The 14,576-nt window shown below is 42.9% G+C and overlaps 1 protein-coding gene across 7 annotated transcripts in view; it reads left to right on the forward strand.

Annotated features, from left to right (window-relative positions):
- The window catches only part of LOC115371294 (CLIP-associating protein 1-B-like), a 65,958-nt gene extending 59,328 nt beyond the window's left edge, over nt 1-6,630 (forward strand). For all 7 annotated transcript variants that reach the window (XM_030068558.1, XM_030068576.1, XM_030068566.1 and 4 more), the window contains 7 exons: nt 486-723; nt 1,429-1,482; nt 1,936-2,138; nt 2,449-2,577; nt 2,891-3,097; nt 3,216-3,332; nt 4,162-6,630. In XM_030068558.1, the coding sequence (XP_029924418.1) occupies nt 486-723; nt 1,429-1,482; nt 1,936-2,138; nt 2,449-2,577; nt 2,891-3,097; nt 3,216-3,332; nt 4,162-4,245 (1,032 nt within the window). In that variant the 3' untranslated portion in view covers nt 4,246-6,630. The remainder of the gene's footprint in view (nt 1-485; nt 724-1,428; nt 1,483-1,935; nt 2,139-2,448; nt 2,578-2,890; nt 3,098-3,215; nt 3,333-4,161) is intronic.
- The last annotated feature ends 7,946 nt before the right edge of the window (nt 6,631-14,576 follow it).

Consider the following 14,576-nt stretch of genomic DNA (forward strand, 5'->3'; position numbering starts at 1 on the left):
ACACAAGAAATGGCATAAAACTGAAGGTGAAATAAAAAAGCCCCAAGGGATTTATAAAAGCAGTGTCTCATCACAACAGCAAAACAATTAAAACCCCAAGCGTATTGGACTACTAAGAACAAATTACATCAGATGCTCAGCGGAGAAGAGCCATTTAGCATGTTTGCATCAGGATTGCTGTTAATTGTTGCCTCTTTTCCCGCTAATCAGTTTGTATAATGTGTATTTTACTGATATATTTTATTATGGTGCTAAAAAATGAGTGATTTTACAGCTTGGAGGAGGGAAGCTGTGATTTAAGAGATTTGTTTTGCCTCCCAGTGGCTTCTATGCCTGCCAGAGGGCATGATTTGAATAATTCACATGGTATAAAAATGTCTTACAGAGCTCATTACTAACTCATCATTAACAAAATGGGCTGGGACGAACACGTTAATTTCAATCCATTGCATTCCTTGAGGGAAACATTCTCGGTCTTTCCTCAGGCGGGAGTCGGGGCGTCGTCAGACTCGGATCCTCGGCTCGGCGGCGATGTGGTGGAAGGGGGACGGACGGCTCTGGACAACAAGACCTCGCTGCTGAACACGCCTTCGCCGCGCTCCTTCTCCGGCCCGCGCTTCCGGGACTACAACCCGTACAACTACACAGACAGCATCAGCGCCCTGGACAAAGCTGCGCTGAAGGAGGTGCTGTATGAAGACGCCGTGGAGCAGCTCCGAGACGGTAATTAACTCTTAATTGATGTTGACATTGATGATGAAGTAAGACATTTTTGAGCAAGATTTTGTAAGATTGATCACCAGATTTGACGTTGATACATTTAGATTCACACTCACCAGCTGCAAGTAAATCCAAACATGTAGAAATACGTGAATGTGAGCATTAGTCCAGTCTGTGGCTTGCACTCGTTTTGCTTTACAAAGCTTTCCAAGCACGCCGGCTATCAGATGTCAACAACCCGTCTCCTTTTACCCGTAAAACCTTGCAGTTTGGAGTTGTTTTCTGTAGTTCAGATTACATCGTTACTCCTAAACACAACACAGTTCTCCCTAAAGAGCAATGAGACTCACATTTTCCTTGTGCGGCAATTTTCTTGCAACCTGATGATAACAGTAACAGTAATATTCAAGCCAGGTTTGTATGCAGCTACTCACCTTTAGTTAAAATACCTGAGGTTTGGTTATGGCAGATTCAGTTTATCAGTGAAGACATGGTTGATTTACCAGTTGATGATGCCATTTAGCGTCCTGAGGGACGTTATGCAAACGACAACCGTGCACATCATGTCGAACGTTCACAACTTATTTGTCACTTTTGTCAGTCGAGTGATAACAAGTCAGAAAACTCAGCAGTGGGCACAATGTAGAGAAACATGCATGAGTACGTTTTGGTTGAAGTGCTTTCTCTCTCTGTCCGCTGACTCTGCAGGTCGCCGACAAGAATGCGTCGAAAACAAGATCCTGAACCCCAAGAGCTTCCCTGGTAAAAACGTGTTGTTGTCTCACTGAAACTTAGACCAAAAGAAAATCTAAAACATTTAAGAAAGATGTCCAGCATGTCCAAAAGCACATCTGCAAGTTTAATGAATAATAAACTTATGACAAAGATGATGACTGACAGGGCAACTCCAAAAACATAAACAACAGAAACTTCTGAAACTTGTCTTGAGGGTTAAAAGAGCAAAATATCAACACCTGGAATATGGACACTGGTGCACGGAAGGAAGCCCATAAATACAATACAAGTATTTCTTCACAAGTAATCATGCAAAAAATGTTAAATCCATCAGAGTATCTTAATGTAGATGTAAGGTAGATCTGTGTTAACTTCTTTGTGAGGTTATGGAGGCTAGTTGCAAGTTCTTGTCAGACCATCCAACCAGAGACTCGTATGTGCTTTTACTAAATGACCTTTGTGCATGTCGTCCCCCTGCAGCAGGCCCCGCCGAGCAGCTGGAGCTGGTCGGGGAGCTGCTGAAGGAGCTGTCCCAGGGCCAGGCTGGGGAGCGGGGGGCCGAGGAGCGACGTGCGGCCCTGCTGGAGCTGCTGAAGGTGGCCAGAGAGGACAGCCTGGTCGTCTGGGAGGAGCACTTCAAGACCATGCTGCTGCTGCTGCTGGAGACGCTGGGAGACAAAGATGTAAGCAGCACACGAGCCCCTCTGTCCACCACTGGAAATAAAAACACAACATTTGAAATAAAAGTTAATGTTTTAAACCTCTAAGCATTAAAAATTAGCTTTCTCAGTACAGTTAGGAATGCACAACACATAATTTTCATTTTCTAGCAAGAAAAGGTGCTAGTGCCAAAAAATACAGGATTTGATTGATTTTTATTTGTTTGTATTCGATTTTTGTCTCAGTTTGTGTTCTTTATTCTCTTTAATGTGAGGAACGTACTTGTGTAGATGAAAGTGCGCTGTAAATAAGTTTGACTTGACTCCTTCTCAGCACACCATCCGGGCTCTGGCCCTGCGAGTGCTGAAGGAGATCCTGAGGAACCAGCCCGCCCGCTTCAAGAACTACGCTGAGCTCACCATCATGAAGACCCTGGAGGCCCACAAAGACTCGCACAAGGAGGTGAGGACTAAACAAGGCAGAGTCACTGCACAGATTCCCAGAAAAACAGCTCTATAATAATAATAATAATGATCCCTGGAAGACTTCGGTGGTAAAAGTCCCTAATTAGATTCACCATGTGTGTGGGATGCAGGGATGTCAGTTGTTTTTATGCACATTTATACATACTCCATTTCAAACCTTAAATTATATGCAACTTCTTAGCGACAAGAGGACACAGTGATTAAGACAAAAAAGTTCTTGTGATTTGGAAATACAAATTCTGTATTTTAAGTTTAGTGCACAGTCTCACTCTGTTTTCCCCTGTTTGAAGGTGGTGCGGGCGGCGGAGGAGGCGGCCTCCACGCTGGCGGGGTCCATCCACCCGGAGCAGTGCATCAAGGTGCTCTGCCCCATCGTGCAGACGGCCGACTATCCCATCAACCTGGCCGCCATCAAGATGCAGACGAGGGCCATCGAGCGCATCGCCAAGGACTCCCTCCATCAGCTGCTACCTGACATCATACCTGGACTTCTGCAGGTAACAGGAGGATGACAACTACTTACACTTCTACAAATTGATCTATTATGATGAAGACTTCTGATCACGGTTTGCCTTCAGGCAGCATGACACACGATGTTGTTGTTTGCTGTTCCAGGGATACGACAACACAGAGAGCAGTGTGAGGAAGGCCAGTGTCTTCTGCCTGGTGGCCATCTACTCTGTGATCGGAGAGGAGCTCAAACCCTACCTGGTCCAGCTCACAGGCAGCAAGGTACAGCCCCTGAATGCAGCACACGTAAAAGACTGTCTGCCCAGCCTTTTCTCTTCACTTCCTGCTAGCAGTATTTCCTTATCGGAATCAGTATCCCATTTCAACCAAGCTTGATTAGTGACTGATTTTTTTCAGCTGAATTTAAACATCACCGTGGTAAGAAAAAAGAAAATGGTTGCAAAGGCAGCACCAGACAGGTCTTGGGGAGCAAGTAGTAGCTTAGTATTTTATTATTTAGGTATGGTGATGTATTTTTTCAAATTAGTTTTTGATTAATTAGTATCATTCATTCATTCATTCATCTTCAAAACCGCTTATTCTCACAAGGGTTGCGGGTAATTAATATCATTTGGTCACATATTTAATTTTAAAAACAAATGATGTACAGTATGTTTAGCAGGAGACTCGACTGAGTGTCACATTGTTTTATGTGGCATTTGAAGGACATTTTAATTGCTGGGAATGATTTTTGATGACATCTGATTTTCTCCATCATCAACTGGAATTAGATTTATCTGCCATATAACCTACTGGACTATTTCAAGAAGGTTCCTGCAATGTAAAAGTGTAGAAAATGAATTCGGTCTAGCTCAATTCCAGATTGAAGTTAGAGGGTGATACCGGGTGATACCGCCTACTATAGTCAATGGTAATTTTATCGAGGTTGAAATCTTCAATTCCAGTGGGAAAAAAAAGTTGTGGTCCTCCTATAATGTAGAAATTATGAATGTGAAATGTTTTAAGAGTCAGTCATATTAATGCTCTGCTGCGGCTGATATTTAGCTCTAGCGAGGACAGGTTGGCTAACACCCTGCTGTCCCTCCCACAGATGAAGCTCCTCAACCTGTACATCAAGAGGGCCCAGACCTCCACCAGCAACAGCAGCTCCTCCTCCGACATCTCCTCCTACTAGGTGTTATGTGCGCCGTCGCCATAACGCAAAAACACCATTTCATTCCACTGGCTGATGATGGATCTGAGATCGTCTCGATGAACTGATGGGATCATAGCTTTTTGAAATGTTTTTGTGAGATCAGGCCCTGCACCTGAAAATGAAAAATTCTCCTGCTAGCCCCCCTTATACCACCGCCACCACCCTCGGTTTTCAAAGTCATCACAATAAAAAGAGCGTTTCATTCCACCGGTTGATGATGGAGTTGAGGTCATCATGGCTATCATGGCTACCCTCTTAACCCCACCCGCCTTAATTCTCAGTTTCCAAAACGAGATAGCAAGTAGACCATCGTCTTCAATTTCAATTTGGAACTAAAGTTACCTTGAACAGTTTTGGGATCTTAGGTGATTCTGGCAGCTGAGATGTTTTCGACAAACCAGGCCACGTCTGAGACGATGTTGTCTTCGCTTTCCTCCACACCTCGACCCCACTCTGTCACAGTCATGATAGCATGAAGACCGTCTCCTTCCATCGATGATCTTGGACTCTGAGGTGTTTCTGAGAAGCCAGGGCCTCTTCCTGAAACAGACGTCCCATCCCACGACTGCCCTCAGTTTGCAAAGTCACCGTAGTAAAAGACTATCTTCTGTTGGTCTGAGGAACTGAGGTGACCTTGGAAACGTGAGATGTTTCGGAAAAGTCGGAAAGGCCCTGGTCCTGAAACATCGTCTTTCTCCGAGTTCCTCCATGCTTCCCCGTCTTCAGTTTTCATAGTAATCATAGCATCAGGACTTTGAAAATCTGCTTCCGTCGACATCTGAAGGAACCGAGGTGAGTTTGGACGTTGAGGTGATCCTGGACGATGTGTAAACGCCTGACGAGGACCATGCAGAGAGAAACCGCAGTGTGCCTCTCTCTCTGTCTGCTTCGTAGATCTTCCCGTTACATTTCCCTCCCACCTTGACGGCTGCATTCCTCAACGGTGGAGGAACCCACCCCTTCCATGTGGCTACCAGTATTCTTCTTTCTGTTCGTTTGTAGTACCTTAAATCTTTGAAGAATTTTTTTTTCTTTGCTTTGACACATCATACCTTATAGTATATTGAATGTAAAGAGCTTTGAATGACAGTGGATTTCACACATTTCGTTTCCTACCTAAACTACTGCCTCATTGCATCTTGGTGGATCAATCTTAAAGTCGTGGATGATGTGCATTTGATTAGTATTGTGCCATATTGGGCAAGTTAGTGTGTTTTTGAAGGCTACATTCATGGGTCCATCTGAACGTTAATACACTTAGAGAAGGTGGGCTTGGGTTTCACATGTAAAGCATTTTAGTAGAATCAAAAGTGAGTCCAAAAGTAGAATCAACTACTTTTGCATTCATTATTAAGTAGCTGTTACCTGCCAAAAGTGTGTAATTGAAGTTGATTTCAGTTAAGTTAAATTAATGATCATTTGGCTGGCCAATGATTTAGTTGAAGGAAAATAAAAATGATTATAATAAAATAAAGTAAAACTTTATTGTTTGGGCCCATCTACCAGCAGAGGATATTGCTGTTGTTCAATAAAAAAACATGCATCTTTAAAAAAAAACGTTTCTCAAGGGTGAAGGAACGAATGGCTACCCTCACGTTTATATATATTTTTAAATCACACAAAGGGTTTTTTGACAGGTTTCAAACGGCCCACAGGTCACAACTCAACGGAAATAACCATGCAAATTCTTTAATAAGAAAAAAAAGAACCACTGAAATTAGTTTTGTTTTGTTTGTTTTTTTTAGCAGTGATATACTGAGTTGCCGTTTTCCGAGGGATTGAAGTGAAAAGGCCCAGCTCTGTGGAAACGGGGAGTGTATCGGTGGGAACGTCTGCTGTCTTAAAGGCTTGGGCATTCACAAGCTGTCGAGTAAAGACTACTGTGATTTGTTGAGTTTCATTCCAAAATACTATACAGTATGTCCAAAATACTGTAATATTTGTGTTACATTGACAATGAAAAATCAAAAGGTCAGCCAGTTTCTCAAAAAAAAAAAAAAAAAAGACATCAAATCTTAATTGATGACAATGTTGTTAGTGATCTAACAATTTATAAATTATTTCAAGTGCACATTTTTAATGCTGACAGGCAGTTGTTTACAGTATTTTTTTTTTTCTTTTAAATAACAGTTTAATTTAGTGTTTTGGAAAGAAACTCCTGTATCCTTATCACTCCTAAATTGAATGTAAATCACTCTAAAGAGAGTTTCTGACCTTTCAATGTGAATTGTTGTGCTTACGCTTCCAAGAAGGCAAATGGGCAATACTTTAATCGAACAGAGACAATCTGAAGATTTAGATGCTATGAACAAGGAATAAAAAAAAATAAAAAAAAAGCAATGACAATGTTGATTGACAAATTGTGAAGTGCCAGCATTTGGGGAAATTCCTATTGGGAGAACAAAAAAAGCATATGAAAGAGTATGTTTGGTCTTTGGACGTTAGCAATAAATACTCTGAGAAATCCAACTTGGGTTTTCATGTCGAAGCACTGTAAATTTACATCCTTTGAGACGCTCTCGCTGGTCAATGTACAGAAGTGTCATTTTTTTTTTTTTTTTAAGTGCACCTATAAAATGTTAACTGCTGCTTAATGGATACTAACAATGACGCCTAATAAACCCCAGTGTATGTACTGTATCTCAGCAGGACGGATTTGTTGCAGTTATGATGTTGGAAAATATGGTGGCGTATCAGGGCCAGTGTAGGGAAAAAAAATTACAGAGCCGGGGGAGAAATACTCTGAGAAAAAAACTCAGGTGGTAAAGTGGTGAATTTATGAGAAAAAACTCACAAATTACTGAGAAAAAACTCAAATTCTGACATTTTAAAGTCGAAAATTAATGAGAAAAAAACTTTTTTTTCTCTTTTTTTTTTTGGTCAAGGAACCACGTTGCTTGTCTTTAAGGAATCTGGTCCTTTGTTCTCGATTCCTTTAAAAAAAAATCAAATTAAATTGGTCAAAATTAAAATTAAAAAATAAGTAAGTAGAACGAAAATTTAAAAATGAGAAATCTGTTGTTTTTCTTGTTAATTTGTGACTGTAATCTAAGAATTTTCAGTTATTTTTTTCCTCTCAGTAAATTTGTGAATATAATCTCAGAAATTTTGAGGGGTTTTTTTTCATGTAAATTTCCAAGAGTTTTTTTTTTTTTTTTTTCCCCTCTCGCCTCCCCCTGGCCACATAATTTTTTTCCCCCCCTACAACAGCCCTAATGCGCCATCGCAGGGAAAGTCTACAAATTGACTGAAATATGACAAGAAGTGTTAAAATCTTAAGTCGCCTGATTGATTGAGCTCGCTCGGTGCATTCGGGGCCACCGGACAGCCTCGGATTTTGAAACTCCGCCCGTTCGGTGCACCAGGCCAGTCCAACCAAACGCCCTCCCCCACCCCCCCACCCCGGGAGGCTCTGAGTCGCGGTCGTGTTGACGGGACGGCGGCGAGGCGAGGCGAGGCCCCGGGCGTGGCTCGGGGGGAGACGGTCGCCGTGTTACTGAAGATTTACCAGGCCTTACTTTTGTCTCTGTAATACTCCTCAGCCGCATTACATGGACTGTTAAATGTACTGTACCAGTGCACGTTGTCTCTCTTCTCAATTGTGAGAACCTGGCAATTTTATCAACTTTAACTCTGGACTGAATGTTGCCTCCATAGCCAATGAAACCCTCCGTGTTGTCCAATACAGTGTTCCTATGTTAGCCTATTGCAGTTTAGGCCTTTTTTTTTTTTTCTTTGTTTGTACAGTTGTGAAACTCTAAAATCGACTCCTGACTTCTGAAACGTGTACAGTAAACTCGCTTCTGCATGCACATCCGTCATAGATAGGCCATTCGCAGCCCCTGTCGCTGTCCAGAGCAGATAATTTAACAGTAATTTGTTAGTACACAATTGAAGCAAGCACGCTAAGCTCTGAAAAATGTGTCTTTTGAGCAAATCTGTAACTGTATGTTCCCTTTTCTCTCAGCTGGTTATACACATATTGGCTTGGATTTAAAAAAAAAAAAAATACAGTTTTAATTTGAATGTGTGCCTTTTTGGTCAAACTTTGAGCAATATTAGTGGCTGTCCTACACGATACTAACCTGTACTAACGCCTCCCTGCTCTGCTTCCTGAGTTGACAGCGAGTCACGACGTCAGTGTGTGCGAGAGAGAGAGAGAAAGAGAGAGAGAGAGAGAGACGAGCGTTTTGACGAAGACATGCAAACGCTGTAAATAAAAGCTTCAAGGCCTCGGCGTCGACGGCGGGGTTTCCCACCGACGCCTTGGCCACTCGTATTTGCTTGTAAAACCACTCACCTGATGCATGCCCCCGTTTTTTTTTTTGTTTGTTTTTTTAGTTTTAGTCTTATTTCATCCTCCACTATATTTATATTATGTTTTATTTTCTTGTGTATGACTGTACATATTTACATGTTTGGTTCTCTTTCACCTGTGATAGAATTTGCAGAACTTGAAATAAACTGTCAGACTTCTATGCTCTTGCCTCTTGATTCTTCATTATAATACACTAGATAGATGTTTGTTTGTTTTTTCTTTTATTATTTAGAAGGGGAAATGCTGTTGAGTTGAGTGTTTTATTTTGGAAATGGGTGCATGCTGATTGGTTCCTGAAGCCACAGGTGTGTCACTGTGATTAGGCCCAGGTGTGGACAAACCCTGGTGTGTTTGGTTTTGTTAGTGAAGCCTGCTGTCACTTTTTTATTCACTTGGAGAGCCTGGAACAATACTTTTTCATTAATTATAGCATATATTTATGAGTACAGGCTGAAACTCATGGAACCTGTTGGAAAATATATTTTTTAACTCCTTGAAAATGAAAAAAATGACAAGAAAAAAACATGGAAAGGTACTGAAAAGTGTCAGGGTTAAGTCACAATGTACATCTAGCATATGTTTATTTAGTCACTGCTTCATTCAGTTTCAAATATTGATAATTCATGTGACAAATATATGGTAATATGGTTTAATTGACATATTTGATCGTCAGTATTGATCGCTGCTGGATTGAGAGTCGACCAAAGTCTCTGCAGTTGAGGAGGAAAAATGTGACCTTTTGAAATGTGAGGAGGAACGCGATGGCGTTAAGTGAACAGCAGATGGCGCTCTCAGCCTAAACATAACTCCTTTTATATCACACTGCCATCTGTGATCACCACTGATCTGCAGACTTTAAAGATTTTAAATGATTATTGTTTTTTTTTCTTTCTTTTGTTTAGTTAGAAACATCAGCCTGAGGTCACAATAGTATAAGAAGACATTTTAGATTATATTCTAGATTAACACTAAATCCAGAGCGGCTCCCGATGGGTTCAGTGTGTTGCTCAAGGGACACTACAGCATTATAAAAAAAATCAAACCTGTGACTTTTTTCTGTTGCAGGACAGACGGGAAGCTCCAGGCCGACCGTGACAGATTTTGGGTTTCACTCTTTTTTCACAGCCGCCTCTTTAAGGTACAAACACAAAACACATGGCTTTTATTTTTCCACTGAAAGGTGATTTGGTGTGATGATTTATTAGGAAAAAGGTCAAGAGTCTGCAAAAATTTCACCAAAAAAAGAACCATATGTTTATAAGATTAGAGATAAACTTTGAATAATAAAACCAGACTCCATAAATTAAAGGAGAGTGTGGGTGGACGGTCAGTTTGATTGAAATCAATTCAAATAAAGATCATTTCCTGTCACACAGCCATGTTACAGCGTGTTTAGTTGCTCTCTCACGTTACAGAGCAGCCACACGTGTGATTTGAGCCGGTTGACCCAAAATCACATTCCCATTGTCTTAAAATAGCTCGGCAAATTAGCACAAGTCATCAGTCAAGTGCCGGTAATTTCCAGCCAGTGGCTAAAATAAATTTTGCAGCGGGTGTTTGTTTACCAGGCAGGTAAACAGCTGTCATTTGGCGGCTTTCTTTTTCTTTTTTTTTTTTTTTCCAAATAAACAGTTTGACAGGTAAAATGGCGAAAGTGGGCGGTGGAAAATCTGGTGGAGTTCTCGAGCAGAGCTGGATCGTCCCGTCGTGGCAGGCGCTGGGCTGGTGTGGCCCGGCTGGATTGGGGATTACAGCAGCATGTGCTCAGATTAACGGCGGGCCGGCCGCGTGTTTGCAGGCTGTTTGGTTTACAAGCTGGGCTCCGACACGGTATAAATCTTTAAACACATCCTTTGGATCACTGGCTCCTAATGGGGCGTTTCATTTCCAGATCAAAGCGGGGTGGGGGGGGGGGTGGGGGGGGCTCCGGTGTTGGATGAGTCCCGCACGCCGCGGCGCCGGGGCGTCCCGTCAGATGTTCCACCTTGAAACGAGTTCGTTAGCGCTCACGTCTCTCGGCGGTGGCCGCGTCTCGTCGTCGACACGCCGCCGAGGCCCGCCTGCTCCATTAGCATGCACACCCTGTTGAAAATTAATTTCATTAAAGGGCCTCTATTTGCGTCCCCCCGCCCCCTCCCCTCCCCTCCGCGCTGCTCCTCCTGTTTAAAAGCCCTCATAGTGTATGATTAGCGCGCATTTCCCCAACCTGGCTGGGAGTGGCGGCTAGGTCGGGAGGTCGCGCAAATGAAAGAGAACGACTTCATTGTGAGATGACTGGCCCATAAATCATCGGCCGTTTTCTATAAATCACGGCAGATGGCAGGGAGCGAGCCGAGGCTCATGGGAGCTCGTTGCGCCCCTGTGCATGATGGGAAGGGGTGGGCCGGCTGCAGGGGAGGCTGGCAGAAGCGCGAGGTCAGTTTGGCTTTGCAGATTCAGAAGACGCGGCGCGCTGCGGTCGGGCCAGAGGCCGGGCTAACGCGGGGCCCGGCGGTGCCACCGGGAGGGGCCCCTCCTCGCTCCCGCGGCCCGTTCCAGAGGCCCGGCCCTGGGCTCGCCTGATGAGATGCAGACCCCGGAGGTCCGCGGTACACCACCTCTCCAAGCTGCCCTCCATTTAACAGGTCTAATCTGCCTGCTTAATATGGAGACAACTTCATCCCCCCCCTGTCCCCGAGCTGTGCTGAGACCTGTCAGGTTGACATTAAACGTCCGCCCAGGAGGGGAGATCTGCCTGGTGGATTCTCACCTTCATTATTCATCATGATTATTTAACAGAACAGAACTCAGCCGCACTGCAGCCGGCCAACTGGAATATATCTCACATCATTTAGCACACTTTACCGGGCTTTTATTCCGCCTGTGCGCACAGACGGAGAAACTCCTGCTGCTGCACCGAGAGGAACTGTCGTGTCTTTTTGTTTGTTTTACAGTTTTACTCTGATTTAGTCGCACCATGTGATATTCAAGATAGTACTACACTCTTTCTAACACCTTGTAGTGTCTGTCCTTTGCTTTGTGTGCATGAATAAGCTTTAATTTGAATGATGACAGGAATGAAAACCGATTCCCCGTGTCCATTTCCTCGTCTGTACCCCCTCACTTATTTATTTATTTATTTATTTTGGGCAAAACACCTAAAATATACATGAATGATGAAATATGAACCGCCGAATTATCCCAAAAAACAGATTGTGCTGATTAAAAATTCCACTGAGGTTAGTGAAAGTGCAGCCCCCCCAGGTAGATAAATAAATTAAAGTTTGATTGACTGATGTTTTCTAACCCCCCTTGAGAAAATTAGTCTCTTTGAAGCAGCTCAATAACACAGAAAACAGTGAGGTAAAGAAGATCAGATACTAAAAACATAACTGAAAAATGTTCTGGAAAAAAAAAAAAAAAAATCCAAATCTCGTTCACTTCTTGCATTTTCCTTTCAAAATAAGACACTTGTCACCTTCAGCTTTGCAGTAAATTGTTTTATATTTCATAGGATGAATCTCCTGCATGTTGTCTGTGCTGTGTTGTTGTTCCACATACGGCCACCGGAGGGCGCCTCAGAGCTGCCGCTGTGTGGACCGGGCCTGCTTCCTGTCACCAACAGGAAATAAGAGAAACATTTGGAGTTTTTTTTTTTTTTTTTTTTTTTTTTACACACTTGTTGAGCAGGCAGTCGTCTCCTTTTTTGGTTTGAAAGCGACTAAAGTGGCAATCCTCGAGTTTCTTTTTTTTTTCTCACGTCTTCGTTTCCACGCTGCACTTCCCAGAGATCACCTGTCAATCAAACAGCAAGGGGCGGGACGCTGACCTCTTTCTCCTTAGATTTAGAGCCACCAGACACCGAGGGGGTTTCGAAAATACAATGGAAACGATTTAATGACCTCAATACAGCTGAGTCACTGCTGCCCGTCATCAGGAACCTGCAGAGAGTCGAACAACTGACATTTACTGTCTAAATACTGTCCAGTCATGGATTACTTTAATATTTTTTACAGCGATTTAAACCTAAGGAAAATGATTATGATAAAAACTGCAACCCGAGTGTCTTATTGACTTTCTAAACAGACCTGGTACACGTCAAAGTGGCTGTAGGAATCATGTTTTCCCCTCCTAAATGTCACATTAACCATCATTGGTTCTCTCACTGCTGCAGGTGTGGTTCTGTCAGGTGAGGGCCAGAAAGCAGAGGGATGTTTTTTGACAATTATAATTACTGTTGTAGTTCCTCGGTGTCCAAATGTGTGTAAAATGTTGATGTTTCTTACATGTTTCAGCTAAAAAAAAAAGCCTGAGACCCCAAAGGAACACAGATGGGTACAAAATGTGCAGCAAAAAAAAAAAAAAAAAAAAAAAAGCAATGTGAAATATACATAAGAGAACAGGAGGGTTAAGTTTTTTACGTCAGTGTTTAGTCAAATTCATGTGACGTGTGCAGCTTCCTATATGTGTGTGTGTCTGTGTGTGTGTGTGTGTTTGTGTTTTCCGTGGTGAGGGAAGCAGCTCGCTCCTCTTTATTTATTGAAGTGGGAAAATCAGAGGCGGCTTGGCTCTCCTCTGAGAGAACGAGGGGATTTATGCGGCCGCCTTGACCCGCGTGACCTCGGGGGTCGCCGGAGGCCCCTTGCTGCGTCCTGATTGGCCGAGCGAGGCCGATCCGGAGCGCCGGCTCTCACGTCGGAACGCTGTCGGTCCACGTCGCTCGGAGGCTCTCGGCCCGGCCCGGCTCACATCTGGTCAAAATTGCCATTTGTGATAATTGTGGGTGTCATTTCTCTCTTTTTTTTTTCTAAATGTGTATGTATGTGTGTGTGTGTGTGTGTGTGTTTTGCGCCACAATGGCAGGGCTGCTGTGACAAAGTGGAGAGCTGTTTTGCTTTCCTGTGCACAATTTAAGAGCGCACTTGACGTCTGTGATTAAACAAGACGCTGAAAGGACTCGCAGGTTTGTGGGTTTTGTCAGAGATGATGTCAGCCTCAGCGTCGAGCCTCAACCTGAGACTGGAAAGAGAATTAAATCTGCTCTAAAGATCCATCTGAGGAGGATATTTCATCAGTTATCTCTGCATTGTTTGACCGCTCTGATTGGTCGCCATGCACACACACAAGTCAGGTATTGGTTAACGTGTTGATTAATGCGACTCATGATTTAAAACTTCCTGGCGGTCTTTTATTGTTCGACTCTCTACGATTTCCAAACATTCGTCTCACTTTTCTTTTTTTGCACCTCAGATAAAGTTTACAGAGCTCAAAGTGGCCCAGAGATCCCAGAACTAAGTGGTAATGTTGTCGTCCCACTTGTTTCCAGCTCAGTTTCACTGGTTTCATGATTATTTTTTTGTCTGGAAACAAGAATAAATCTGTTCAAATGAGGCAGATCAGCCACTGGGATCAAGAAAATGACACTTGATGGCAGATTTTGTTTTTGACCTTGTTTGAAGGAAAATATGAGATAAAAGCGTCGCGTACGATCAATGACCTCTCCCGGTTACTTTGAAAAACTTGTTTTACGTCACGTTTGAGCACGAAATCCTCAGCCGGGTTTTTACTGAAGGACTGTGGCAGATAATTAACGCTCATTACTGTTAATTAATAACACAACACCAAGACAAAATGTTGCTGCAGACAACTGAACTGCATGGTCCCTCGTCCCAAGGCATGCTGGGAGATAACCTCTCTGAGACGTGACAATACCAACAAACAAAACACGCCACATTTCATTTGATTGAATTAATTGTTAAGTGTAAAAAACTACATATAGCAACAATGTGAAGAATGTGCTCATTAAAATCTGAACTGCACAGATAAAAAAAATAAAAATAAAAATGAACAGAGCAATATTTGAAAAATGATGTTTGATCCTCACATTTTAACAGTGTCTGCTGGCTGGTAAGAAGTATGGAAAGCCAGAAGGACAAAAAACACATCCTCTTCTCAGAAATGAGTTAGGTCAAGTTAAGCTCATTATGCTGAGTAAACGTCTCTATTTACCTCG

This window comes from Myripristis murdjan, chromosome 2, assembly GCF_902150065.1.
Source record: "Myripristis murdjan chromosome 2, fMyrMur1.1, whole genome shotgun sequence".
Lineage (NCBI taxonomy): Eukaryota > Metazoa > Chordata > Actinopteri > Holocentriformes > Holocentridae > Myripristis > Myripristis murdjan.